The sequence below is a fragment of the Chlorocebus sabaeus genome, chromosome 12 (assembly GCF_047675955.1).
Source record: "Chlorocebus sabaeus isolate Y175 chromosome 12, mChlSab1.0.hap1, whole genome shotgun sequence".
Lineage (NCBI taxonomy): Eukaryota > Metazoa > Chordata > Mammalia > Primates > Cercopithecidae > Chlorocebus > Chlorocebus sabaeus.
Window position 1 is genome coordinate 20,998,120 of NC_132915.1, and position 27,069 is coordinate 21,025,188.

Below are 27,069 nucleotides of genomic sequence, written 5' to 3' on the forward strand. Positions count from 1 at the left end.
TTTTTAAATTAGTCTGCCATTGCACAAGTAATAAGAAAATGCATTCTTGAGAAATGCATCCTATCATTACAGATAAGACCAAGTTCTTCCTTTAACAATTACCAATTCCTCTTCCTAATCCCCTTCCCCAGAGGCAAACTCCTTTATCAGTTTCATTGGTATCCTTCCAAGTTGTTCTCTGTGCATTTACACATATCTAAAACGAACACATTTAGATGAAAGCTGTAATTTAAATCCAGTTATTGGAACATATATTTGAATGTTGGTTCATCTAGAATAAATGTTCAACCTAAAACTTTAAAAACAACAACATTTTTAAAAATAAAACAAAGTTTTAAAAAGTGAGTTTACGTATGTTTTTTTAGTAGCATCAAACTTGGTAGATTCTGAAAGAACTAATGATAAGATTTTTGTTTGTTACAAACAAACAAGTAAACAGAGACAAACGAGTCATACAGCAGTGATTATTCAGAGTAGCAGGAAACACTGGGGGGTCGCACAATGTATGGCCAAGAATGTGAATGCCAAAGTCAGACTGCCCAGATTAGTACAGGCTCTGCCATTTACTAATGGTGAGACCTTGGGCAAACACCTAACTGCTCTGTGTCTGTTTCCTTATCTTTGAAAAGCAGATAATAATAGTGTCTACCTCACTAGGCTGTAATAAGAAATACATGCATTCGTATGTGTAAACCACTTAAAACAGCATTTGGCCAAATACTGCACAATCTCACTTATATGCAGCATCTAAAAAAGTTGAGCTTACAGAAGTAGAGAGTGGAATGGTGGTTACCAGAAGCTGGGGGTTGGGAGTGAGATGTTGGTCAAAGACCACAAAATTTTGGTTAGGAGGCATACGTTCCAGAGCCCTATTGAACAATATGGTGACCATAGCTAATAACAATGTGTTGCATCCTAGAAAATTGCTAAGTGAGGAGATTTTCAGTATCAAAAAAAAGCATGTGAAGTAATACATATGTTAATTAGCTCAGTTTAGCCATTCCACAATGTATACATATTTCAAAACATCGTGTTAAACATTTTTACATGGCAATTTAAAAAATAAATTTAAAAAACAAAACAAAACACCACCACCACCAACAACAAAACAGTGTCTGGCACATTGTAACTCGTCAAATAACGTTAGCCTCTTTTCTTAGTAAGAGTGCTGGGGCAAGATGTTAAGTGTATCAGGATTTTCAAGAAAAGGCAGTAGTCTTGGGATGGATAAGGTAGTGACTAATGATACATATTTTTTCTTTTTTTTTTTTTAGTTCAAAATTCAGCAGTAAAATTAAATATGTCAATAGCTTGTCAGAACTCAGTGGGCTGATCCCAATGGATTGCATCCACATTCCAGAGAGCATCATCAAGTAAGTCCTGACGGTTTCAGAGATTTCTTAAGAAATAGTACTAGTTTGAGGCTGGGTGTGGTGGCTCATACCTGTAATCCTAGCACTCTGGGAGGCCAAGTGGAAGAATCAGTTGAGCCCAAGAGTTTGCCATCAGCCTGGACAACATAGCAAAACCCCGTTCCTACTAAAAATACAAAAATTAGCCAGGCATGGTGGCATTTGCCTGTAGTCCAGCTATTCAGGAGGCTGAGATAGGATGATCACCTGAGCTTGGGAAGTCAAGGCTGCAGTGAGCCGTGATAGTGCCACTGTACTCCAGCCTGGGCAATGGGAGTGAGACCTTGTATCAAAAAAAAAAAAAAAAAAAAGTGTATGTTTGGAGAAGTGGGTTGGTAAAGAGGTCAGTTCTAGAACAGAGGGGAAATGGCATTATCTTATTTTTAAAACAATATTAAATATCCTCCAATAAATATAATTTTTTCCTATAATCTGTAGATAATTGTGTTCTTTCAGATCCTCTTTCACATAATATTTTCCTGGGGTTATTTGATTATTGTTCATTTTTACCTTGAACTTTACTATCACTTTGGAAAAAGTAACAGTTACACTGGTTAACTGGTATACTGTCTCTACTGGTTAACAGTATATCAGTTTCTTGTGTCTCCCACTCTGCACAGACACAAGATGGTCTTAGTATAGCTTGGATTTCTTTATTGTCTTATACAAAGTAATTTATCTGCATAACCCTAGGAAAATAGAAAGGAATAGCTCTCTGTTTCTTCTAAACCTTTTTTGTTTGTCCTGATTTAGTAGAGGGCATTTGCCCAGTGGTGGGTGAGGCGGTGAGGAATGGTTTTCTTGCTCAATAGAGGGTAACGCAGTATCAGCGTCAGCATCCTGCTTGGGTACTGAAGGTCTCAGGATGATGCTACAAAAATTAGGATAAAATTTAACAAAATAAATACTTGGAGCTGGGATTGTAAAACAGGGATATGGGAGAATGAACACTTGTATCTGGTACATTGTTGCAAAGAACGGTTGTTTTCTGTGTGTCTTTTTTTTTTTTTTTTTTTTTTTTGTCCACTGTATCTGAATCGTTAGCTCTTTTCATTTCATTTGAGTGGAGAGGGATTTAACCATTAGCTCAAAGAAAACAGCCAAGTGTCATTCATCTTCCTCTATAAAATGGATAGCAAAATGTACTTCTCATTTGGGATTCCAAAAGAGTCCTCTCACTTTAAAAAAGAAGTTAATTAATTAAAAAGGCCCAGCCTAGAAATTGGAAGGAAAGAATTCTCATGTAATGTGTGTCTATGATATGCCAAGCATAGCAGTACTCTATTTATATCATTTATTTGACTCCCATAGTAAACTCCTGTTTTACAGATGCAGGGGAGATAACTTAGTAAGAAGTTACTTAGGCACAGTGTAAGTAGGAACCAGGAAGAGATGGAACTGGAATTCAAATTCAAGTCAGCCTGGCACCAAAATTCCCATGTTCTTTTCTAGGATATTCCTTTACCTCCCTTAGAGTATCCTTCAAAATTCAAAGCTCAGAAGTAGATGCATTTGGTTTTTCTACATAAGCAGTATCGGGCATGAACACAGGATACTGACTGGGCTTCCAGTGGTCAGTTGGCTCACTGAATCAAACGGAGTGTTCATAAGATCCTAATGATGGCTTCAACCCTCATTAGCTTCATAGCGTTTCCACAACCAGCACACCTCATAGCTCTGGGCTGCTGCCTCTAAAAGGTGTTCTCCATTTTCAAAACCCACTTCTACTCTTTAAATTTAAGAAGTATGGAGGCAGGGAGGGATGCCTCACACCTGTAATCTTAGTACTTTGGGAGTCTGAGGAGGGTAGATAGCTTGAGTTCAGGAGTTCAAGACCAGCCTGGGCAACATGGTGAGACCCTGTCTCTATGAAAAAAAACACAGAAATTAGCTGGGTGTGGTAGCATGCACCTGTAGTCCTAGCTACTCAGGAGATTAAAGTGGGAGGATTGCTTGAGCCTGGGAGGCGGAAATTGCAGTGAGCCGAGATCGCACCACTGCCCTCAAGCCTGGGTGACAGAGTGAGACTCTGTCTCCAAAAAGAAAAAAAAAAAAAAAAGGAAGAAGAAGTATGGGAGTACTCACATTCGATAAGATGACAAGGACATTCTCCCTTCTAGTGGAATTGAGCATTGACCACTTTCCAAGTAAACACAGTAACACTTCCATGGTGTGGCAGAGGCAACAGAATGAAAAGTGAATGGGCTTTAGAGACTTAGATTTGAACCTTCCCTCCAACCTCTCAATGTCTCTGAGACTTCAAGTCATCTATTAAAATGATTAATTAATTAAAATATTCTGAGTCTCAGCCTCAGCATCTGTAAAGTAAGGAAGTAAGTTGCACTTCCTGGAATGGTCCTGAGGGTTGAATGCAAACGGTACACAAAGCACTTTCAAAGCCTCCCAGCACAGAGTTTGCAATCCAGAATCTGATTTATTGTTACGCACGTTGTTTTTAGAGACTGTCTATCATAAGGCAAAGTTCAAGTGAGAAGTTAAGTATAGCCAGGACATTTTTTATTCATCTGCACACATCAGTTTTCAAGGGCTCCATTTGGAAGAAGTTGCTTCAGGAAGGGTTCTATTTGGAAAAACTTTTTTCTGGAGGAAGAAATTTACCACCATTCACGTGCTGCCCACATGTCCGTGTGTTCTGTTTTCTGTAATTATCTCCTTGGGATGTCCTTTCTGCCATTTCTGTTACTGACCTTCATTGCCCCAATTTCATGTTATGAAAATTTCAAATGGATACAAGCCATGGCTCCTTTTTGTCACTGAATAACATTCAAAGGATCTAATCTCAGCCACTCCCAAGACCAGTCCTCAGCTGAAATGGAGCCTGTCATCGAAGGGCTTAAATGAAAGAAAAACTTGCTCAACCTAGAACCGAATTTATAATCATTGATCACAGTTGATTCTCATTATTTGTGGCAGTTATGTTCTATAAAGTCACTGCAAACACTTAGGGAATACTGAAATCGTGTTCCAAGGGAAAATACAGGGTGTTTGGTTCCTGCAAGCCCCTGGTCACAATGTTTTCATCAGTCAATCATTCAATCAATAAATAAACTTGTTTTATGTGTGTTTCTGTTTAAATGAACCTTAGTATACATTGTTGACGTAGAACATTGAACTCATGGCCAACAGTATTGTAACTTGTGCATAAACGAAGCTTATCTAACACACATATTTTCTTCATAAGGCACATCACAGCCTTCCTGCACTTGGGAATACTAGACAGTATTTCAGCACTATGCTTGGAAGCCAATTTGAACAGCAAAATCACCAAGGAAAAATACAAAAATGAGGAAAAAAAAAAAGCACTAAATAGGTTGTGAAAAGGACAGTTGTTTACAGTATGAAACAAGAAGACAGAAGCTCACACATTGCCAGGTGGCAACATGAACATTGGGCAACTCAAATTTTTCACCACTCCGCACATGTCCACAAGTGACCCAAAAAGTACCTTGTATTGACTTCGTGGTTATAAATACATGTTAGTGAGTAGGCAAGTTTACAAATATAGAATCTGCAAATAATGAGGATTGACTGCATATATTTATCAATTATAAACATTGATTGTTATCTAATGAAAATAAGATGTCTCCCAAATGCCAATTTTATTATTACCATCAGACATCACCTAATGACAGAGACATGTTCCGAGATGTGCGTCTTTAGATGCTTTCATCATGTGCAGATATCATAGAGTGAACTTATACAAACCTAGATGGCAGAGCCCCCTACACCACCCAGGCTATCTGCTATAACCTGTTGCTCCTAGGCTCCACACCTGCACAGCGTGTTACTGTACTGAATACTGCAGGCAGCTGTAACACAGTGGTAAGTATTCGTGTATCTAAACATAGATAACATACTGTCAAATGATGGTATTCTAATTTATGGAACCACTACCATATAGGTGGTCCATCTCTGACCCAAATGACGTTACCTAGTGCATGACTGTATCTGGATAGGCGTTTTCTCTCATGATTTGACTGTCGTTGAAATCATTTACTTGTCGTTTTTTCCATCTGTTTGCTCATTTTCCTTATGGCACTCGTTTTTTATTTCGTAAGGTACGATGAAGAGAGATCTTATAAGAGAAGTGTGAGGTAAAATCTCCTGATCTCCTATTCACGCTGGATCCTGTGTGTGTACATCAGTGTCTTACTTGTGGGTGACCTCAACAAGCTACCAGAGTGAGAGGTCACTGTATCAGTCTTTTGTATGCCATTTCCAGTCTTTGTCCTGTGTGTAAAGCTGTTGAGGTCAACCTGATTTGCAGCTGAAACCTACTAAACCAGATACATCCCTGACTTGGCCCAGGCTGCAAGCTCATTTGAACTGTACCCACCAGACTGACATGGATGTTTTCAGCTCTATTCAGCCAGCATGTTCCTGATCCTTTGCAACTTATACCTACCATTTATGAAGGAATTTGCAAAGTAAATGTACATAAACACTGAATGGGAGGAAATGACAGTATATTTAATGGAAGGAGTGCGTCCCAGGACTCCAGAAAACAGTTTTGAAAAGCACATATGCACCACTTTTGTTTGGCTCTGCTTTGCTGAGTGTCTTATGCTCTGCTTGCTTCTTTTTTGTTTCTTTTCCGCACCCATAATTTTTGCTCCTGCAGACTGGATGAAGAACTGAGGGAAGCTTCAGAAGCAGCTAAGTAAGACTTGGTTTTCATTTAGTGGCTGGCATGATGTTGGCTTGCACTTCAGAACTGAATTGGGAAAATCTGCATGCCTGGTGTTTTATTCCTGCTTCCTGATAATAATGCACTTTAGAAATTCTCTTTCTCTGATGATAGATGTAATCTCTATTATTCTTACTACAGTCTATTTTTCCCCATGATCTTGGTTATACTGAGGAATGCATTTGTCACTATAGTTGTCGTTTTTTAATATACACGCAATTCTAGGCACCACAACAAAACAGCACATCACAAGCACCGCGACGTATAGTGTGACATCAAGATGATCATTAGGTTTTCAGGCAACAGAACCTCACTAATTCATACCAATAGGGAGGAATAATAGCACATCAAAATTTGGAAGATTTTTGTAGAATCGATTTCATGGCCTTCTATGAGTTAAAACAACACCTTACTTAATGACTTTGGAAATATTGCTTCACTAACAACCTCTGAGCTATTTTGATGACTAGAAAAACAAAAGTAATTGCCCACTATTGTTAAAGTATGATTCTCAAAAAGGCAAAATTATAACTCTCATGCAAATATAAAATGAACACATGCCAGTGATTTTATTCAACTAATTATTTAAATCAGGAACCACTAAGGTGTTAAAGCCAGTTCAAAGAACATTTGAGCAGCTAGATATCTATAGATAATTTACAGAAGAGTATTTGGATAAGATTGTTGGGTTAGATACAAAACTGGTTAATAACAGGGCAATAAACTGTAATATTGAGGTTGTCTTTTCCACTGGACAGAAATTATTTGCATCTCTGCTGGACAAAAACTACAAGTTAACCTCTGTCCCTATTGAGTTGTAAAATAGCCCAACCAATAGAAAGTCAGCCCCCTGTAATTCCAGCACTTTGGGAGGCCGAGATGGGCGGATCACGAGGTCGGGAGATCGAGACCATCCTGGCCAACATGGTGAAACCCTGTCTTTACTAAAAATACAAAAATTAGCTGGGCGTGGTGGCACGCACCTGTAGTCCCAGCTACTCAGGAGGCTGAGGCAGGAGAATCGCTTGAACCCGGGAGGTGGAGCTTGCAGTGAGCCGAGATCACATCACTGCACTCCAGCCTGGGGATAGAGTGAGACTCTATCTCAAAAAAAAAAAAAAAAAAAAATCCAGTTATTCTCTTTTCTCGTTTCCAAGTTACAAAGACATTTTCTGATAATACATGTTAGATATAACCAAATACTATTTGAAAAGTCTGCTGTATTAAGCACATTTTCTTCCCCATTTTAAATGTTGCTTACGCTGTTTATTTTTATAACCAGCTCCCATTTTAATAGACATTGCAAAAGCAGAAGGCCTGGACAATGTCCCAACAGCTATAAATTCTGAATAAATAATATCTAACTAGTAGACATTTTCTTCACAGTTGTAAATGCCAATTCCTTATTAAAACAATCAATTTAGACATTTTTCCCCTATGGTACATTTTTATTGTAAGTAACCTATATGATTATTTGCTTGTAGTGTGCCAATCTTTTGTGTTAAAAAATTAAAGGATAGGTTTTTGCTTTAGAAAGTTTAGCATTAGTGGAGTTTACTCTTACAATATTCTGATCTTCTCATTTTCTTTCAAGTGACACCCAGTTAGACTAAAGAAACTCAAAACGGTGTAATTTTTTTTTTTTTTTTTTTTTTTTTTTTTTTTTTTTTGAGACGGAGTCTCGCTCTATCGCCCAGGCTGGAGTGCAGTGGCTCAATCTCGGCTCACTGCAAGCTCCGCCTCCCGGGTTCCCGCCATTCTCCTGCCTCAGCCTCCCAAGTAGCTGGAACTACAGGCGCCGCCACCTCACCCGGCTAGTTTTTTGTATTTTTTTAGTAGAGACGGGGTTTCACCGTGTTAGCCAGGATGGTCTCGATCTCCTGACCTCGTGATCCGCCCGTCTCGGCCTCCCAAAGTGCTGGGATTACAGGCTTGAGCCACCGCGCCCGGCCAATTAAAAATCTTCTTAGTCTTGATCCCAACTGTTACAAATAAGAAGTTGTTAAGCGAGGAAAATATTAGTAATCAAGGAACTGAGTGTTGGTGTAACATTCCTTTAGCATTTATCTGCACTCAAACTGCTTTGTGTCATGAGATTTCCTAGAGTGAGAACTCTCTGAGTTTTTCTTTCAGATTTATTTTTTCAGGATGATAACATATTTATGAAATTAAAGTGCTATTTTCAAGACAAAAGATGGGGGAGAGAACATCAATAATTTTTCAGACATTATCATGTTTCTTTCATTATTACCATGAAATCTTGCTTCTTTTAATAGATTTTTTCCTCTATATTTATGCTATTTCTGCTTAGCTGCCACAGTCAAATGATTATTGTTTTTGAATAGTTTTGTAGCTTTCTCTTTTTTCTCTCACATCCACTATTTTGTTCTCTTCCTTACCCCTACCAACCCTCTCCCGATGTGTTTAAATAGCTCAGATGGTCCTGAGACATTTTGATCTCCCTCCTAAAGGAAGCACTATGCTCATGCCTAGTACATAGTAGATGCTCAGTAAATTTATGCTGCATAAATTAATGAATTTGCATAAGAGTCAGTTCATTGCTGTTGAGCAGTGGGTTCTCAAACTTTATTGTGCATTACGATGACCTGGAGCACATGGTAAAACAGAAAATCCCGTGTCTCACCCCCAAAGTTTCTGATTCACCAGCTCTAGAGTGGAGCCTAAAAAGCTGCATTTCTGGCCAGGTGAGGTTGCTCATCCCTGTAACCCCAGGACTTTGGGAGGCTGAGAGGGGAGGATTGCTTGAGGCCAGGAGTTAGAGACCAGCCTGGGCAACATAGCAGGACTCCATCTCTACAAAAAAAAATTTTTAATTAGCCAGGTATAGTGGTATGTGCCTGCAGTCCCAGCTACATGGGAGGCTGAGGTGGGAGGATCCATTTACCCCTGGAATTCAAGGTTGCAGTGAGCTAATTGATCTTACCAGTACACTCCAGCCTGGGCAACAGAGTGAGACTCTGTCTCAAGGAAAAAAAGTCTGCATTTCTAACAAGTTCCCAGTGATGCTGCTGCTGCTGCTGGTCTCAGGACCCAGCGTTGAGAACTGCTGCTTAAAAGTCGAGGGCCAAATAAAAATAATCAGATTTGTTTTAGAAGTATATGCTCTTGCTTTGGATTCAATGGGTAAGCCATCTGCCTGAAGAATCCTCCCTCTAGGATCTTTTGATCCTACCTTTTTGATAGTAACATCATATGTATGAGAAATTGAAACATATTTGCACGTTTGAAAATGTGCACAGAGAAAGAATTCTCCTCTGTTGACCCCGCAGGTGATTGGAATGCCTTAGAATCCCACCATCTCGGCTACCAGCAACATTTTTTCAACTACCTTTTAGCCTCTGAAGTAGCCCCTGAATTCTAGGAGAGACTCTATGATAAACGTGATCACTGCAGATCTAGTGCTAGAAGCCAGATATACCCAAGTATATCTGTCAATATACCTGTTGACAGATGTGCCTGACTTTCCACATGACTTGTTCAGAAAGCTGCTGGCTGGGTCTAACCAAAGGCAAACGTACACTTGGTCAGGCAACAAAACCTATCTGTCCACTGTTTTGCTTTACGCCCACTAGTGTTTCCCAACATTCTCCCTCTCCCCTCACACACACACACACACACACACACACACACACACACACACCCCCCCACTCAAACTGCATCCCAACTCTAATTGATTTCAGAAGGTGATTTGCTCAACCGGCCTTATCTTTTCTTTAAAACCTTACCTCTATACAGGAAAGAAAGTATTATACTTCTGAAGGATAAATAGTATACATAGAACCATTCTTATTTCGAAAATTGGGAAGCATCCTTGTGTTGCCTTTGGAGTGACAGTATTAAAGGGTTTGCAAAGTGCTGTTTTCCTTGGGAGGATTACTTGAAATTAAAAAGCAGAAAAGCTGAGTTTGGAAGATTGCCCTTTCTTGATTCCATTCCAGCTTTGCTTTTTTTTTTTTTTTTAAGCACGCTGTCAACACTTACTTGACTGTCCTTGCTCACTGGAATTGCCAAATATTCCCTATAAAAATATCAGACCACCAGCAAGAAGGGTAGGGAGTGGGGAAGGAAGGTTGCTATCTCACCTGGGGAGATAGCCACCTTCATCATGGATCCTCTTATGTGCAAACAGATAAATTAGCTCATGAAATTATATTACAAAAAGGACAGCTGCACTTAAAAAGGATCATAGAAGCTCTTTAAATAGTGTTTGTTTGTCAATAATAAAATATTTATGGGAGGCCGGGCACAGTGGCTCACGCCTGTAATCCCAGCACTTTGGGAGGCCAAGGCAGGGGGATCGCTTGAGTCCAGGAGTTCGAGACCAGCCTGGGGCAACATGGCAAAACCCTACCCCTACCAAAAATATGAAAATTAGCCGGGCATGGAGGCCTGCAGCTGTAGTCCCAGCTACTTGGGTGGCTGAGGCAGGAGAATCGCTTGAACCTGGGAGGCAGAGGTTACAGTGAGCTGAGATAGCACCACTGCACTTCAGACTAGGTGACAGAGCAAGACTCTGTCTCAAAAAAAAAAAAATACATGGGAGGGGTATAAAAGTTAAGGTGTAATGAGTATTCATCAAGAATTAATAGAAAGCAAATTTGAAATTTGCTAACAGAGAAATCACACCAGTATGAAATATCAAAAACAGCTAATATTACACCAAAAAACATAAATTCCATAAAAACACTTTTATTTATTATTTTATAAGGTTACATTTGTTTTCTGGGCATACTCAGTTGAGGTAAATGGTAGGATCCATTTGTATCACCTGGACACAGCTCAGCTGTATGGAGTGGTAAGTGTCCTGTTATTTCTGTAACAAGGAGGAGAGCTGACGTTGACATTTTTTCTTTCAGTGTATTGGGAAATCCTCATTCTCGTGAAAACTGAAAATTAACTGTGTTCATGAGTGAATAAAATGAGGCTGCTTGAGAGGGATTTTCCTCTGTGTGTAAAGTATTTTATTATTTGGGGTACCAATACAATTTTGTAATATGTCCCCTGAATAAGACAAATTGAAAAGACAGGGAAAAATGAGGACAGAAGGGACCACTGGAGGTATTTGGAATTTTTAATCTTTGCTTTGTGTTTTTATATCATGGGCAATCACTTGCATTTCAAAACCGATGGTAAGGGTTACAGCTTAATCTCGTCATCTGTTCAGGTATGGATCGGTTCAGTATTAGTAATGGGACCACATTAAACAGTTTCAAATGCCTCAGATCTGTTGTGCTTTCACAGTGGTGACAGTGGGGAAATACTGACTGCTTCCTATTTTTTCCTTGCACTCAGAACTAGCTGCCTTTACAATGATCCAGAAATGTCTTCTATGGAGAAGGAGTAAGAATTCACCATCAATAGCAGCTATGTGGTTACTTGTAGTATTGTATGGCTGGGCTCTGAAAGAAAACACACTGAGGACTGGGTAAACCCTGTTTAGATGTTCAGCTTTCCAAGTTTCCTGAAATCAGAAACTTGAAGCAAATTTGCCAGCTTCACACCATTTCATTCACAATCACCCCTTAAATTTCTAAAGGACAACCTATGGACATGGCATTCTATTTTTCCAATCCAAAAATGAGAAGAAAATGATTAGGACCAGATGTAAGAACATTTGGGCAAGAGGAATGCAATTCTGCTTTCTGAATGACATCATCTCTATTTTAATTAGTGGAAGTTGGAATTTCCATTTAATACTTTGGTGGATGGAGAGAAAATATGCTTGTTTTGCAACGTCCAGGAGGAATTTGAGCCTGGATGAGACTGTAGGAATGATCTATTTGGAGGATTACCATCCTGTGAGAAGTAGAAATTGGACGTGTAGTGAGTTCTTACCACGTTCCAGACTGTAAAAAGCTTCACACGCAGTGTCTGATTTTAATCCTCAGAATAAGTTTATGAGGTACATTTCACAGATGAGGAAAGAGAGGCATAGAGAGACGATCTGGCCAGTCCACTGTTTTACAGCTGTAAAAATGGCCCGGAGCTGGAATTTGGACCTTGGCAGTATAGCTCCAGGATCAGTGGTTTTTAAATCAGAAAGAGGTGATCTTCATGCTAGATGGGGTGTACCACCTCCGATTTAATGAAAGACAAAACTACTCACCTAAGAGAACAGAGTGAATTAGTGGCCAAGTCAGTTTCAGGAAATAAACTGTGGTCACCAACAAACTTTCAGAGAGAACTTGGTCATCCAATAGGGAGCTTCTAATTTGGTTTGAGTTGTGGAGAATTTAACCTTGTCCTTGTTCCTAGGAATCAGGAAGCAGAGGGAAAAATCAATTTTAAATGTGTCTCATCTCTATTGCCACTTTTTGCTGCCTTTGGACCTCCTTTCTGTTGAAGTCCAAAAGGAAGTTGGAAAATTAGAGTGAAATAGCTCCACATTTGCCATGTTGACCTTGCAGCTTAAAGGAAGTTTACGCACAAAAACTCCAGAGACAGTCCCAACTGAAAAAGTGCACAAAGAACAAAGACTGGGCCAATTCTGGATGCATGCCTATGAGTTAGCCCTGCTCTGCAAGGAACATTTATTTTTTCTAAATAAAAATTTTAAAAAAGAACAAAGACTATAGAGAGACTTTTGAAATCACACAGCTATTTTTCCAAAGGTCACTGTTGTGATGAAGTTGTTGATGAAGACAACAACTGCTTCAAGGAAACTGGCACATGAAATTCTGCAAAGCAGTAATACCTCAATTCCCCAGCCCACGATAATTCTTTTTGCAACTATTTCTTCCCTCAGCAAAACAGCACCCCCTTGAGCAGTTAACAGAGCCCACAGTTAACAGGCAGCATAGAGGGCACATGTGGAAGCCCAGCCAATGGCTGGCCCATTGCTGCTACATCTTAGGGCTTACCCACTTCTTTGCTTGCCTTGTCTGTCTTGCTCCTTATTCCTATGTAGGGCTGTTTTGGTTGGGAAGAGGGCAAGCGTTGATTCCTGTCTGGGTTCATTCCAGGGCCAGGCATGGAGGAGGGAGGGATACTACAAATTGTTATTGTTACTTCCCAATTTTTAGAAGAACACATTCTTCTCAAGGCTTCCCTTTCTTCAGCCCTCTCTTTCCTGAGCCCTTAAGAGGCACATGATCACAGTGTGGATGATGAGATTGGGATAAGGGTCAAGAGTAGCCAAGAATTTTTTTTTTTTTTTTTTTTTTTTTTCTGACTTCCAGTCCTGGATTTCTGGCTTTCTTTGGTATTAGAATGAGGGCTTCATTTACTTCTGGCTCCTTTACACTGTAGGCCATCAAGGACAGAGGAGCATTCTGTGTGGAAGCATTTTACACCTTCCAGAGCTAGTGTTGAACGAATACACTGCAAAATGGGCAAGGGTTCTTCCAGTGGGCTCCATCAGTCCAAGAATAAGATGGAGTGTGTGCTGTTACCATAGCGGTCTCTCATTTTCCTCAGAGACAGAAGAGAAGGTTATGCCCATTTTCTTCTTCTTACATAAAATGCAAATGTTTTTATTCATCATTAAACAATATTGTCAGACAGTTTGTAAGGAACCTCATTTAATACATATTAGACACAAAAATGGCCTATTGTAAAATTATCAGAAGGTTGCTCTGTCTCAGGAAAAAAGTTGCCTATAGAAAACTAAGCCCATTTGCCCAAAGATTAAGAATATTCAATTCTGATTAAAAGTATTTTTTTCCCAAAAAGGATACTTTTTATTTCTTTATTTATTTTTAAATAGCCCTGGGTGCTTGTCCCCTTCCCTTTTAGGTTTGGATTTTATGAATTCCTTCATGTTCCAAAACTTGCAACATGCCTTTTTATATTTTTATATATTTGTTTAAAGTACCATGATCAAGGGTGGCTCTATTTGAGGAAGCTTAAATTAGATCATTGTTAAGAGCTTTGTTAACTCCACAACATTGCTGTTCTCTCAAATATTAACCTTCCAAGTGGTTTCCTGTATTTACTTATAAGAAAATCGTTCACTTTTGACTATTTCATTTCATAAACTGGGTAAACAGGTTCCAGTCTTTTAGCTTTTGGGTTAACAAAAGCTGAAGGGATGAATTAAATCCTAGAAGATTTACAAAAAAGTCAGTATGAGAAATAATCGAGACGGGCATCCTGATGTAAGTGTTAGCTCAGGGGCCTGATGGTGAAACAAGGTGACCATGTTCTTTTAAGCTTCCAAGACTGTTTCAAATATTCTGACTCACTCTCGCAGTTTTTAGACAATGTGCCTCAAATTTTGGTTGAGTAAATATTCTCTTGGTCTACGGGAGAAAGTCAACCAACACCGTGAGAGAAAGAATCAAATTTCCAGTCACTAAATCAAACTTACTACAGATTTCTGGGAACAGGAAGGACATTTTAAAAGCAATAACAAGACTTTTTTTTAATGACCTGTTTAGTAAACGTATGTAAGAAAAAGATCTCAGGGTCACAGTGGATAAAAAGAGGATACCTCTAAAGTAAACTCTGCAGGTAAGAAAACAAGTCAGAGGGCCTAAAAACTAGAAATATTCATGATGATTTGGCTTCCTAAAGGAAACAAGATTGTTGTAAGTAGGCTAACAAAGCAAAGAGCTATTTTCTTATTTCAAAAAAACACTGAGGGCCGGGCGCATTGGCTCATGCCTGTAATCCCAGCACTTTGGGAGGCCGAGGTGGGCGAATCATGAGGTCAAGAGATCGAGATCATCCTGGCCAACATGGTGAAACCCCATGTCACTAAAAATACAAAAAATTAGCTGGGTTTGGTGGCATCCACCTGTAGTCCCAGCACTCAGGAGGCTGAGGCAGGAGAATTGCTTGAACCCAGGAGGCAGCGGTTGTAGTAAGTCAAGATCCTACCATTGAACGCCAGCCTGGCGACAGAGCAAGACTCCGTCTCAAAAAAAACAAAAAACACAAAACAACAACAACAAAAACCACTGAGGTACTATTGCTGCTAGTAATAACAGACATTATGGTATGTTCACTATATACAATTGAAAATGCCTTAGACTTATTCTTTAGCAAGCTGTGAGAGAGGTATGACTGTTCCATTTTACAGATACAGAAATGGGAACTTAGAGAAGGTAGGTGACTTGGCCAAGTCGCCACTGCTAATAAGTGATGGAATTGCTGACTATATTTCAAAGGAAAGATACTTTACTACTGTAAACTGGATGGGCAGGCAGTGTGAGTTACCAGTGGCTTTATCTGCAAAACTTCTAGAATGAACTCTGCTCAGCTGCTGCAAATTCCACAAGTAAAGCACAGTAACCTTTGCAACATGCAAGCTTATGGCTCAGGGGCAGAGATAAGCAAAATCCAAGATACCTACCAAATCACCCATTTCAAACTAATAATTTCTCTTTTATCACAACTGAAATTCTTCCTCTATTTACTGGCTTTTGGTTTTCTTCCTCTTGCGTGGATGCGGTAGGAAGTTGTGCTATGTTCACTAAGAGGCAGAAGAAAAACATGTGATTCAAGTAAGTTTTAGGCTTACTCCTCAGATATTTGGGAACCCATTTGACCTTCTGAAAAACAAGTTTTTCTTTAGTTATAAACGTCCATCTCAGTAAGGTAGGCTAATCTCTTTCAGTCAAATCCTTCGGCTCCTAGAAAATGTTTGGTGTTATTTTATTGTTTACCATTTCTTACTATTTACTGCTTGTCAGACATTACTTACTTGAGGCAGAACATTTGTTTGCTTCACAAGGAAAGGTCATTTATTAAAAATAAATAAAATGGCATGATTTCCAGAATACACTAATGCTCCTTATCTTAATTGACTTTGGGAATGAGCCTTTACATGAGTTTTTTTACCTCCCTGGATCATTTTGAAAAGGTGTAAAATGCTTCCAGAAACAATTTTGTAAAACTAAACAGATTTCACAAGTTGGAGAAAAGCCTGACAAGAGGAGGATTGGGTTTTACCAGATTTTTCTATTATAAGAAACTTGCATGATTTAAAATATTTTCAGTATGTCCTTTGAGGAAAAAAGCAAACACAGTGCTACCCAAATCATTACTAAATATTTCTCATTTGGGTTCCATGTTTCTCTCTCTTTTTCTTTTCTTCACAGTATTGACTTGAAGCTGAAAGAAAAGCCCTAGTTGGCCACGCTGGAAGAAGAGGATGCTTTTCTGGTTCATGGTTCTGTTGAAACTTATCTACCTGAAAGAGACAGGGCTGATGTTACCTTTTTCCACTTTGCACTACCTGGTGCCATTCTAAATTTCTAAGGGGAAAAATAGGAAGAAAGTTTGTTTACTCTTAACATGTTTTATGAAATTGTGTGTACTTTCCTATTTTGCCAATCATGTGCCTCAAAGATTTTAGTTGAGCCTTAGCAAGAAAGTACGACCTTCCATTTCAATACTTCGTTGACACAGTGCGGTGATATTTTGTCCCTTACACAGGTGTTTACCAGTAAGATACCTTTAATCCACTGTTAATATTAGTGGATTTGTTTCCATAGATTAGCTGGATTACCCTTTGGTGATTGCATTAGGTTTAAAGGACACAGGGCTCAACTCCTCCCGGGAAAGTTACCCCTGTGCAACTCCACCTTTAAAATCCTAAGCCTGACTAGGACAGCCATAAACCACACAAGGTATAAAACCATCATCAGCTAAGTGCCCACTTTGTTCTTGTTTACCAGAATCTCCTTTAACTTCTCAAAGGGAAGCCGGGCTTTCTAATCCACATCAACTTTATTTTAGTTGTCAGATTGGTCATTACATTTTATGTAAATCGGTCTTTTAACAGATCATTTTTCTGATGAATGTTGGTGACCTCCACATTGCGAAATTTAAGAATGAGTGTTGCAAGTTTGGTAGCTCTCTGAGCTTCAGCCATAAACTCAGCTCAAGATGTTACCTTATAAGTGCCAAGAGCTCAAGTGCAAGGTGGCCTACTCAAAAATCATTTGGTGGCATTCAGTTATCCATGAATTCTTCTCTCGCATGCATTATAAAAAGTGATCTGCTTTAAAACACTATAATCTGATCACAGGCTTAAAATTAAATATGAGTATGTACTTTCAGGTACAAAATATTTCCTTTATAGTCTTCATATGCCCTGTAAAATGCCGACAAGATTTCAAGTCTGTAGGCCTCTAGCGGGGTGGGGTGGCAAACCACAGCTAACTCTAGCTCACCACTGCAAGCTAAGTATGCCTTTTATATTTTGAGTTGGAAAAAAAATTTTTTTGAATATTTCATGACACATGAAAATTATTCAAATGTTAGTACCCATAAATAAAGTGTTACTGAAACACAGCCACACAAACTTGTTTTTGTGCTGTCTACAGCTACTTTCACACTACAACTGCAGAGCTGAGCAGTTCAACAGACCGTATGTCCCACAATGCCTAAAACATGGAGTATGTTTACAGAAGAAGTTTGCTGACCCCTGCTCTAGCAAACGCATCCTTTCCTAGTCCACCCCAATTCGTATTTAGTTTCCCTAACAGAACGGACAAATGAGGCTGCAAACTAATTTATTTTTGTCAAAAATAAATGTTTTGACATCCACAGACAGTAAAATAGAAGAAATAGCCTGCTGAAAAAGATGAGGAGCCCTAGCCACAAAATCACTGCTTAGGTTGCAATTGTCAAAACTGAAGCCTTCTTAGAAGCACCTCTTTAGTATTTACAGGTGTTGGCTGAAGTCCGCACCTCACTCTGGGAACCATTCTTAGTCTCCAGTGTCTCCTATTACAAAGAAGCTGGCAGAAATGAAAATGAAGGGGAGAGAGGGGTTCCCCCCTAGTCTCTTGGTGGAAAATTCACTGAGGAGAGCTGTCCAGGATACTTGGAGCTCTTGGTAGAAGGAACCTGTAACTGCTTTGAAGTAGACGTCATTGCACAGGTGACTGAGTTTCTCTGACCTCATTGCTTCAGGTCTGTCTCCTCCTGTCCTTCTGCATGTGCCCCCACACACACAGGTCGGCCCTCTTTCCTCCATAAGCCTCCATTGTTTTCTCCTTTCTCCTCTTGATCAAGATACAAAAGCGAGTATCTTGTTGAATTGTATGTTCTTTTGGATCTCCTCCCTCATAACACCTGGCTTGTTGGACAGAAAAACCCTGCAGCCCACCCTCTCCCATAGCCCCTTCTCCACTTTTGAAAGCCCAAATTACACCTCTCCCAGAACATAGTGTTGACATAAACATAGTTACCCAATATTCCTGTTTGTTCACCTATTTGCTACTTTCACTCAGTAGCATCCCATTTTGTAAAATGAATTCCATGGTCACCCTGTCACAGGAAGTAATGAAGAATCCAGTGTTCAGTGTAGTGGTGCAAACCTGAGGGTGTAGAGTTGTTCATAGAGGGCTCTTGTTATAGCCAAACAGACGCAGTGACAATCTCACCATTTATATATATATATATGTATTTTTAACTTGTCCAGCTCATCTATGGAAAACTGCTCAGGTGGTATGCTGTCTGAAGCCTCATCTTCCTATATGAAAATTGTGGGCATTTATCCCAATCAATGATTTTGTTTCAGCTGTTCTGTGGTCTGCATAACCACTCTGATATTTAGGTATCTGCTATTTTATTATCTTAAAAAGACAATTTAATTGCATGTGCTAGAGAAAAGCTACCATGTAAATTCACCCCAAGTAAATAGAATCCTAGATGAATCCTAGAGAAATGATCCCTAAGCAGATAGGTAGACAGAGGTAAACATTCACATGATTTAGCTCTCTAGCTCTTGCATTCTGAGCATTCTTGCTTTGGTTCTGACTTCTGGGAACTGCTTTGCATTTCCCCTATAGATCTGTAGTTAAGGGAACCAAGGGGTCATTGGGGCAAAAGCGTTGTTTCTCAAAGCTCCTTGACTAAGAGAACAGAAATCTGCACAGAAGATACTGTCAAGGAGTGAGAAAATTTGTTTGAGGGCAATAGCTCAGTGTGGAAGAAAATCCTGAAGTTTCTGTTGAAACCGTACAATGTTCTGTGGGGTTACTCTCTAAGACATTCTCTGAGGTGTGTGAGGAAGTCACTACTCCTAGCCTTTGTTCAGATAGAATTTTAAATATTCAGTTATGGTACTATGTTTGCAACTCTCATCTTGTCACAATGCCTCAGTAGTTTGTTCCCTTAGAAACATTTAGATGTGCACAAATTAATCTTTTCTATATCTAAAGGTTTTTCTATCATGTATTGGATTGCTCAGAATAAAGTATCTATTAGACTTTGTTTTGGTAAATAAATTCTCCCTGATGTAGATTAATATAAAAATCTGTAATGACATAATATATCTATATAGCCTTGCTGTATAATTCAGAAATAAAAATTGATTCTGCATGTTATGGTTTTCTTTCTTTGAATCAGCAAGAATCTTTCTCTGGTTTCACTTTGCAGCAGTTTTATCTGGACATCAGTCTAGCTTGGCACTTGGTACTGGAGAACGGTGTATATTTTGGCTTTTCTGGACACCCAGACTTTATTCTCTCTTCATTTTTGCCTTTCCTATCTCACAGTTCAATACGCCAAGCTTTCAAACTGTGTTTACTCTTTGGATAAGCGATTTCTTACTTTGGAAACATCTCCATGTTTCATGGTTACTTGATTTTTGTCATTTCCTCTCTCTGCTCCTTGCCTTTTTATGGCATATACTTATTTTTAATTTAAAATGCATTAAATATCATTTTATTTTTAGTTGGGGTTTTCCCCCCATTTTCACAACCTTTAGGCAAAACCAGAGTTGAGAATCACCACTGTGCTATTTTTTTAACTTAATAAACACATGTGTACCTCTGAGAAAGTTGTTGGACTAGTCAAAGGAGAAATTGCTCTACAAAAAGTGAGATGTTGCATGCTCTCATGATCTAAAAATGAGTTATGGTAGATATTGTCCTCTACCCAAGAAAGGGATGAAGCAGAACAGGCTGACAAGTAATTGCAAGCAAAGGAAGGATATTCAACTACAAGAGGTACTGCTACATTCATTCTGCTCTCGTACCTAACTATGGTGGTGGAAACTGGAGGCGGGCTAGGTGTCCAGCGCTAGGGAAAGGGCTGGGTAAATCGTGCTGAATACACCCTATGGTATACCACAGCTGTGAGAAGCAACAAACTGTGTGTTCATAAAGCAACACTTAAATCATAGGGTAGAGTGGAAAAAGAACAAACTCCATGTTTATAGCATAGTGCCACTTACATAACTTAAACATACACACACAAAACTACGTATTATCCAAAATCCATGTGTATTTAAGGACTTAACACACTCATTTGAGTAAGGGTAGGGCATGGAGTTCAGGGATAAAGTTGGGGGCCTAATTAAAAATCAAAATCATAAGGGGTCTTTTATAAGCTGAAGTTAAAAATAAATAAAGTGAGGACAACTTAAGCCTTCAGTCATTGAAGCCAAGACTTTCAGTCATAGATTACAGAAAAGCTGTGTTTGGGCACTGTGGGTCCCCAAGGAGCCATTCCCTTCTACAGCTTCTCTTGTGTGTGCCGTGTCCCTGTGCTGGCTGTGTCCGTGTGCTGCAGAGTGCCCGAAGCCCGCCCTGGGTTGCATCATCCTATGCAGTCATGGAGCTTTTAATTCAGAGCTGGTGCCTTTTGACACATCAATCCTCAAACAGCTGTGGGCTTTATGGAGCAAGCGGATTGCCTCACGAGACTGATTTTCCTAGATAGTTTCATTCACATCCATTCAAAAGAACCCTCTTAGGCAAAATTATTTCTTCTCGATATATAACCATTCCAATGATACTTAGATGTTAGACACCAGTAACTGCTACCCATGATCTCTCTAGCCTTACCTCTAGTGAGGGACCTGTAGCCCTTAACACTGGATCATGCTTCCCTTGTGAAACTTCCTCCTTAGACCAGTGAGCTGAATTACATTGCTTTCCCACTGTATTCAATATCTATTGCTGTATTAACAAATTACAGTTGATTCTTATTTTCCACAGTAGTTATGTCCTATAAAGTCACCAAGAACACTGAGTTAGTGAATACTGATCCGTCGCTCCTGGGGTAACCGGTCAATACATAAGTTTGTTCTATGTGTTCTTCAGTTTAAAGATTTCTTATTTAATGTATATTTTTCACTTCATAACACTGAATTCACAGCCAACAACCTGAATATAACTCACGCCTGAATGAAGCTTCTGCAACAGGTGTTTTCTCCATAAGGCACCTCACAGCCTTCTTGCATTTAGGAATACCAAATAGCCTCTCATCACTAGCTTGGGGGCCATTTTAAACAGTGAAATCAACAAAAAGCCCAACAATGCAAAAAACAAAAACACAAATGCAGGAAACTACGTAGACTGTGAAAAGGATACTTGTTGCTGAGCTGAAACAAGAAGACAGAGCCTTACCTTGTGCGACCTCAGCAGGGAGCGTGTATCTCAGGCCAAATTTTTCACTGCTCTGCACATACCTGTAAATGAATGTGAAAGTATTGAGTATTGATTTTAGGGATACAAATAAATTTTAGCAAGTAGGCAAATTTGCAAGTGCAAAATCTATGAATAATGAAGATTGACTGTATTCCAACACTTAGTGGCTTAAAACAACACACATTTATGATCTCAGTTTCTGTGAGTGAGAAATCCAGACATACCTTAGCTGGGTGCTCCGCTTCAGGGCCTCTCACAGGTGCAATCAAGGAGTCTCTAACAAGACACAATCAAAGTCCATCTGGGACAGAATCTGCTTCCACGCTTAACCTCATGATCATCAGCAGGATTCAGTTTCTCTGTGGTTGCTGGAGTGAGCACCTCATTCCTTGCTGGCTGTTATCTAAAGGCTGCTCTCAGTTCTTTGCCTCCTGGGTCCCTCCAGCACAGCAGCTTTTTTATATTGAAACCAATGAGAAAGACTGCTAGGAACTTACAAGTTTTTGCAACCTACCACAGAATTGACATCCTCTCACTGTTGCTCTATTCTGTTGTTTAGAGGTAAGTCACCAGCACAGTGGCTCATACCTGTAATCTCAGCACTTTGGAAGGCTGAGGCAGGTGGATAGTTTGAGCTCAGGAACTTGAAACCAGCCTGGGCAACATGGAAAGACCCTGTCTCCACAAAAAATATAAAAATTAGCCAGGCGAGATGGCACTTGCCTGCGGTCTCAGCTACTCAGGAGGCTGAGGTAGGAGGATCTCTTGAGCCTGGGAGGTCAAGGCTGCAGTGAGCCATGATTGCCCCACTACACTCCAACCTGGGTGACAGAGCAAGATGCTATCTCCAAAAAGTAAAAATTTAAAAGAAGTCAGTCACTAGCTCTAGCCACACTCAAAAGGAGACTAGGACACAGGGTATAACTATCAAGAGATAGGGATGATTGGAGGCTACCTGGAAACTGTGACCACCACACCCCCGGTGCCTTCTACAAGTTCCTCTTTGAGCTCCTCTGTTTTCTCTTACCCGTTAGGGAAGGTGTTTCTCCATGTTCAGATGGAGCCTTTTCTGCTGTTTCTCCATGACTTCAACTAGCACAACTCTTCAGATTATTCAAAGCCTGGTTTCAATCTCAGACTACAAACTCCCACTATCATTTCTCTGTGCCCCCTCCAATCTCTGAGGAGGGGGTTAGTAAATGCTCGCTTCCCCGAGCTGATGAGACCATTTCTGTACTATCTCATTGTCTTTGAAATCACACATACTGGGATTCAACCTATTGGAAAGGGTCATCTCCTTCCCATTAATCCCAGCAGAAGACCCGGGGCTGCATTTCACTGGACCAAGTTAGCTGCTTGTCTATGAGCCAACCACTGCAACGAAAGGGGTGGATTACGCAGGCTTAGTTGGGCCTGGGTCGTATCTTTACCCTTGGAGAGAGAGAAGGGAATCAGCCCCAACCAAGCCATAGTGACTGAAGTAGGGGAGTGGTGTTTCTGCAAAGGAAAATTAGTTTTCAAAAAGAAGTGGAATTAAATACCAGGCAAGATCAACAGATTCCCAGTTAGGGCATCTGAGTTGGCCTTGAAGCCTAAGCAGGCTCTCAGCGGGGAACACAGGTGAGGTGTGGAGGGCATGGTAGGGCCCGAGAAAGACCAGCTCCAGAACCAGCCAGCCACCACTGCGCAGAGTGGAGCCACTCCTGAGGGACCATGGAATGGCCAATGAGTTCTGAAGCAAAAATAGCCTCACTCCAATCCCCCACCTTCAATAGGTGGAGATATCTTATAAATGAAAAATATAACACGGGAAAACACTTTCTCCAAACTGAGAATAGGGAAAGGGTTGATCCATTCACCTGAAGTTTGGAGAACATGATACCAGGAAAGGAGCATTGATCAAGCAGGAAAGAAAATGACCACTAAATTCAGCCCTGGATAATATTTACTTTCCTTATAGTCCAGGTACAGCTTCCATCCTCCCTTACCTTTCCTGTTCTCTTCAGTGAAAAATGATCTAAGAAATCAAGAATACCTGTCATAGCAGTATTTGCTGAAGAAATATCTGTTGACAACTAGAATGACTTTGAAATTGAATATCACTTAGGATATAAGTAAAGGAAGTACATATAGAAACTCCTGCTATGTTTCTAATTTTAATTTTTCCTCAAAATATGTATTCAAAAATTGTAGGCCAGGCATGGTGGTTCAACCTGTAATTCCAACATTTCGGGTGGCTGATGCAGGAGGATCACTTGAGCTCAGGAGTTCAAGACCAGCCTAGGCAAGATGGTGAGACCTTGCCTCTACCAAAAAAAAAATTAAAAATTAGCTAGGCATGGTGGCACACACCTGAGCTACTTGAGAGGCTGAGGCAGGAGGATAGCTTAGGCCTGGGAGGTCAGGATTGTAGCGAACCATGATTGCACCACTGCACTCCAGCCTAGGCAACAATAGAGCAAGACTCTCTCAGAAAAAATAATAACAACAGCAACAACAAAATTTTAAATGTAACAGGGATTTGTTATAAAAATTTCAGACAAAAATGTGTGTAAAGGAAAGTCTCCTTGTGTCATTCATTTGTTGTTGTGTTACAAATAACCCCAAAACTGAGTGGCTTAAAACAGTACCATTCATTCACTTTGCTCACTAATCTACAATTTGGGCAGGAATCAGAAGGAATAGCTCATCTCAATTCCAGATAGCATCTGCCGGGGCAGCTTGGCTGGGGGTTGGAGGAACCACTTTCAAGAAGTCTGGCTAACCTGGATGGCAAGTTGTTTAAAATGTTAGCTACATTTAAAGCTATGATATCCCTGAAGGTAAATATTGTCCAGGTGATCTTAAAGAAAAATGAGAGTTGTAAGTAAAAGAAGTATAGCTTCCTCTCAATTGTTGAAATACAATTTTCAAAAAGTTAAAAACTTAGCCAGGCATGGTGGAGCCCCGCTGTAATTCTAGCTACTTGGAAGGCTGAGGCAGGAGGATTGCTTGAGGCCCGGGAGGTCAGGATTGCAGTAAGCTGTGATCATGCCACTTCACTGTAGCCTGAGCAACAAAGTGAGACCTTGTCTCAAAACAGAAAAAAGAAAGTTAAAAACATGACTTTCATGCAAAGTGAACACATGTTAAAGATTTGCTTAACTCATTAATTGATTATGTTAAGTAAGATGTTAAGACTGGTCAAAAGAACAAAAATAGGAGGTGTAACATTGGGAATGTTCAAATGAATTACTTAATAGATGAATTTGGGTATTATCCAATCGAGCAACAAAATGTCATCTTTCGAGTTACCATTTCTACCAGTGGAAATCAACTCTACCTCTACTCAACAATACTCATTCCTGGGGAGATTACCTCCATTCTTCAGTCTCCATCCTTATACAGATGAAGTTGTCCCCATAGCAAGTCCTATTGTCCCAGATGGGCATGTAAGTCAGGCCTAGTCCAAAAAAAGCATCCCATTCTCCCAGTGACAGACTCAGAGATGGATATGTGACCCAACTGGAACCTGAAAGACACAATACGATTTGGCAGGGACTTTTGCGAGAGCCACCACATCTTTAGGGGCATTTGAATCTGGAAAGTTTTAGGTCTGAACTTGCTGGGAAGCTTCCTGCTACCACAAGAAGCCTGAAAATGAGGAAGCAGAGAAGAAGAGAGACGAACAACGGAGGGAAACAGCATCCTGATGGCTTTAACTGAGTCCCCGAATCAACTGTGCAGCCCGACTGCAGTCTTAACTCCAGACTTTTCTATTATAGTAGTCAATATATTTCCTTCTTTCTTGTTTGCTGGTTTAAGCCAGGTAAAGTGACTCCAAATGACCCCTCACGATACAGGGGGTTCTCCAGCCCTGGTTTCTTCTTCCGTGTTAGCTCATTAAATATATATTCACTTCTCTGGGTTGCAGTTCCTCCTTCTGTCAAAAGAATAAGCGATACCTACTACGAAGAGTGATCAAGATTAAGTAATAAATATAATATACCTTCATAATACCATGATAAAAGAGATGTCTATGCAATGCTGAATTTTTCTAAATTAGATTATATATGCTTCTAACCTCCTGCTATGGTCTGAATGTTGGCGTTCCCCCAGAATTCGTGTGTTAGAACCTAAGACCCAGTGTGATGGTATTAAGAGTGGGCCTTTTTTTTTTTTTTTTTTTTTTTTTTTGAGATGAAGTCTCACTCTGTCGCCCAGGCTGGAGTGCAGTGGGGCGATCTCGGCTCACTGCAAGCTCCGCCTCCCGGGTTCCCGCCATTCTCCTGCCTCAGCCTCCCAAGTAGCTGGGACTACAGGCACCCGCCACCACGCCCGGCTAGTTTTTTGTATTTTTTTTTTTTTTTTTTTAGTAGAGACGGGGTTTCGGCATTTTAGCCAGGATGGTCTCGATCTCCTGACCTTGTGGTCCGCTTGTCTCGGCCTCCCAAAGTGCTGGGATTACAGGCTTGAGCCACCGCGCCCGGCCAAGAGTGGGTCTTTTAGGGGATGATTAAATCATTAGGACTCCATCCTCATGGCTGGGGTTAAACTCTTATACAAATACTAAAGGGGGCCAGGTGCAATGACTCATGCCTGTAACCCCAGCACAGCACTTTGGGAGGCCAAGGCAGGAGGATCACTTAAGCCTAGGAGTCCAAGACCAGCCTGAGCAACACAGAGGGACCCTGTCTCTTTTTAATTTTTTTTTTTTTTTTAAGTGCTGGAGGGGCCAAACACAGTGGCTTATGCCTGTAATCCCAGCACTTTGGGAGGCCAAGGCAGGAAGAGTGCTTGAGGCCAACGGTTTGAGACCAGCCTGGACACAATAGGGAGATGCTGTCTCTATAAAAAAATTTTATAAACTAGCCAGAGGTAGTGGCTCATGCCTGCAGTCCCAGCTAGCTACTGAGGAGGCTAAGGTGGGGGGATCACTTGAGCCTGGGAGGTTGGGGCTGCAGTGAGTTGTGACTGCACCACTGTAGTCCAGCCTGGGCAACAGAGTGAGACCCTGTCTCAATAAAGTGCTGGAGAAAGCTGGCTGGGTTCTTTTGCTCTTCTGCCTTGTGCCATGTGAGGACATGGCAAGAAGGCCCTCGCCGGACACTGAATGTCGGTACCTTAATCTTGGACTTTCCAGACTCCCAAACTACGAGAAATAAATTTCTATTGTTTGTAAATTATCCACTGTCGTAATTTTGTTCTAGCAGCACAAACAGGCGAAGATACCCCATTTACTAGAATTAGAAGACTCCCAATGTCAGTCACTATGGGGGCTCTTTTACTCTTAAGTGGTGAAATCTGTCACAAATTGCCTAGAAAATGTCGTTTGATCTTCGGCACATCATGTTTACTATGCGGTTGTTCATTGTGCAAGACCCTGTGGTCCATTCAAAGGCAGGTGGCTCCGCAGGCTCTTTGCCCTTTAGGGTATCTGGCAACTTTTATGTAGCTCCTGAGACCATGGTGTTGGATGTTCATTGCCCCCAGCAAACGTGTTTACTTCATCAAAAGTTCCTGCTGCCACATGGGATACTTCCTAATAGGAATTGATGCTTGTGGAATTTCCTTCCACAGCTCCTCAAGTCCTTGCAGCATTGCTAACCTTGGGCAA

The 27,069-nt window shown here is 40.4% G+C and overlaps 1 protein-coding gene and 1 long non-coding RNA gene across 15 annotated transcripts in view; one reads left to right on the forward strand and one right to left on the reverse strand.

Moving 5' to 3' along the window:
• Window positions 1-19,419, forward strand: part of PRUNE2 (prune homolog 2 with BCH domain) — a 297,981-nt gene extending 278,562 nt beyond the window's left edge. For 4 of the 13 annotated variants that reach the window (XM_037998508.2, XM_037998507.2, XM_073021512.1 and 1 more), the window contains 5 exons: window positions 1,275-1,373; window positions 5,492-5,527; window positions 6,055-6,093; window positions 11,434-11,481; window positions 16,185-19,419. In XM_037998508.2, coding sequence (XP_037854436.2) covers window positions 1,275-1,373; window positions 5,492-5,527; window positions 6,055-6,093; window positions 11,434-11,481; window positions 16,185-16,215 — 253 coding nt within the window. In that variant the 3' untranslated portion in view covers window positions 16,216-19,419. The other 9 variants (XM_037998515.2, XM_037998512.2, XM_073021506.1 and 6 more) reach the window with 8 other exon arrangements.
• On the reverse strand, window positions 12,297-25,383 carry LOC140712914 (uncharacterized). Of its 2 annotated transcripts, none has more exons than XR_012094750.1 (3): window positions 21,698-25,383; window positions 21,453-21,514; window positions 12,297-12,392 (listed from the first exon to the last, which is right to left on the reverse strand). It is a non-coding gene; the product is annotated as an uncharacterized lncRNA (long non-coding RNA). The 2 variants fall into 2 exon arrangements; XR_012094749.1 differs by lacking the exon at window positions 12,297-12,392 and adding an exon at window positions 20,733-21,051.
• Between the last annotated feature and the right edge of the window lie 1,686 nt (window positions 25,384-27,069).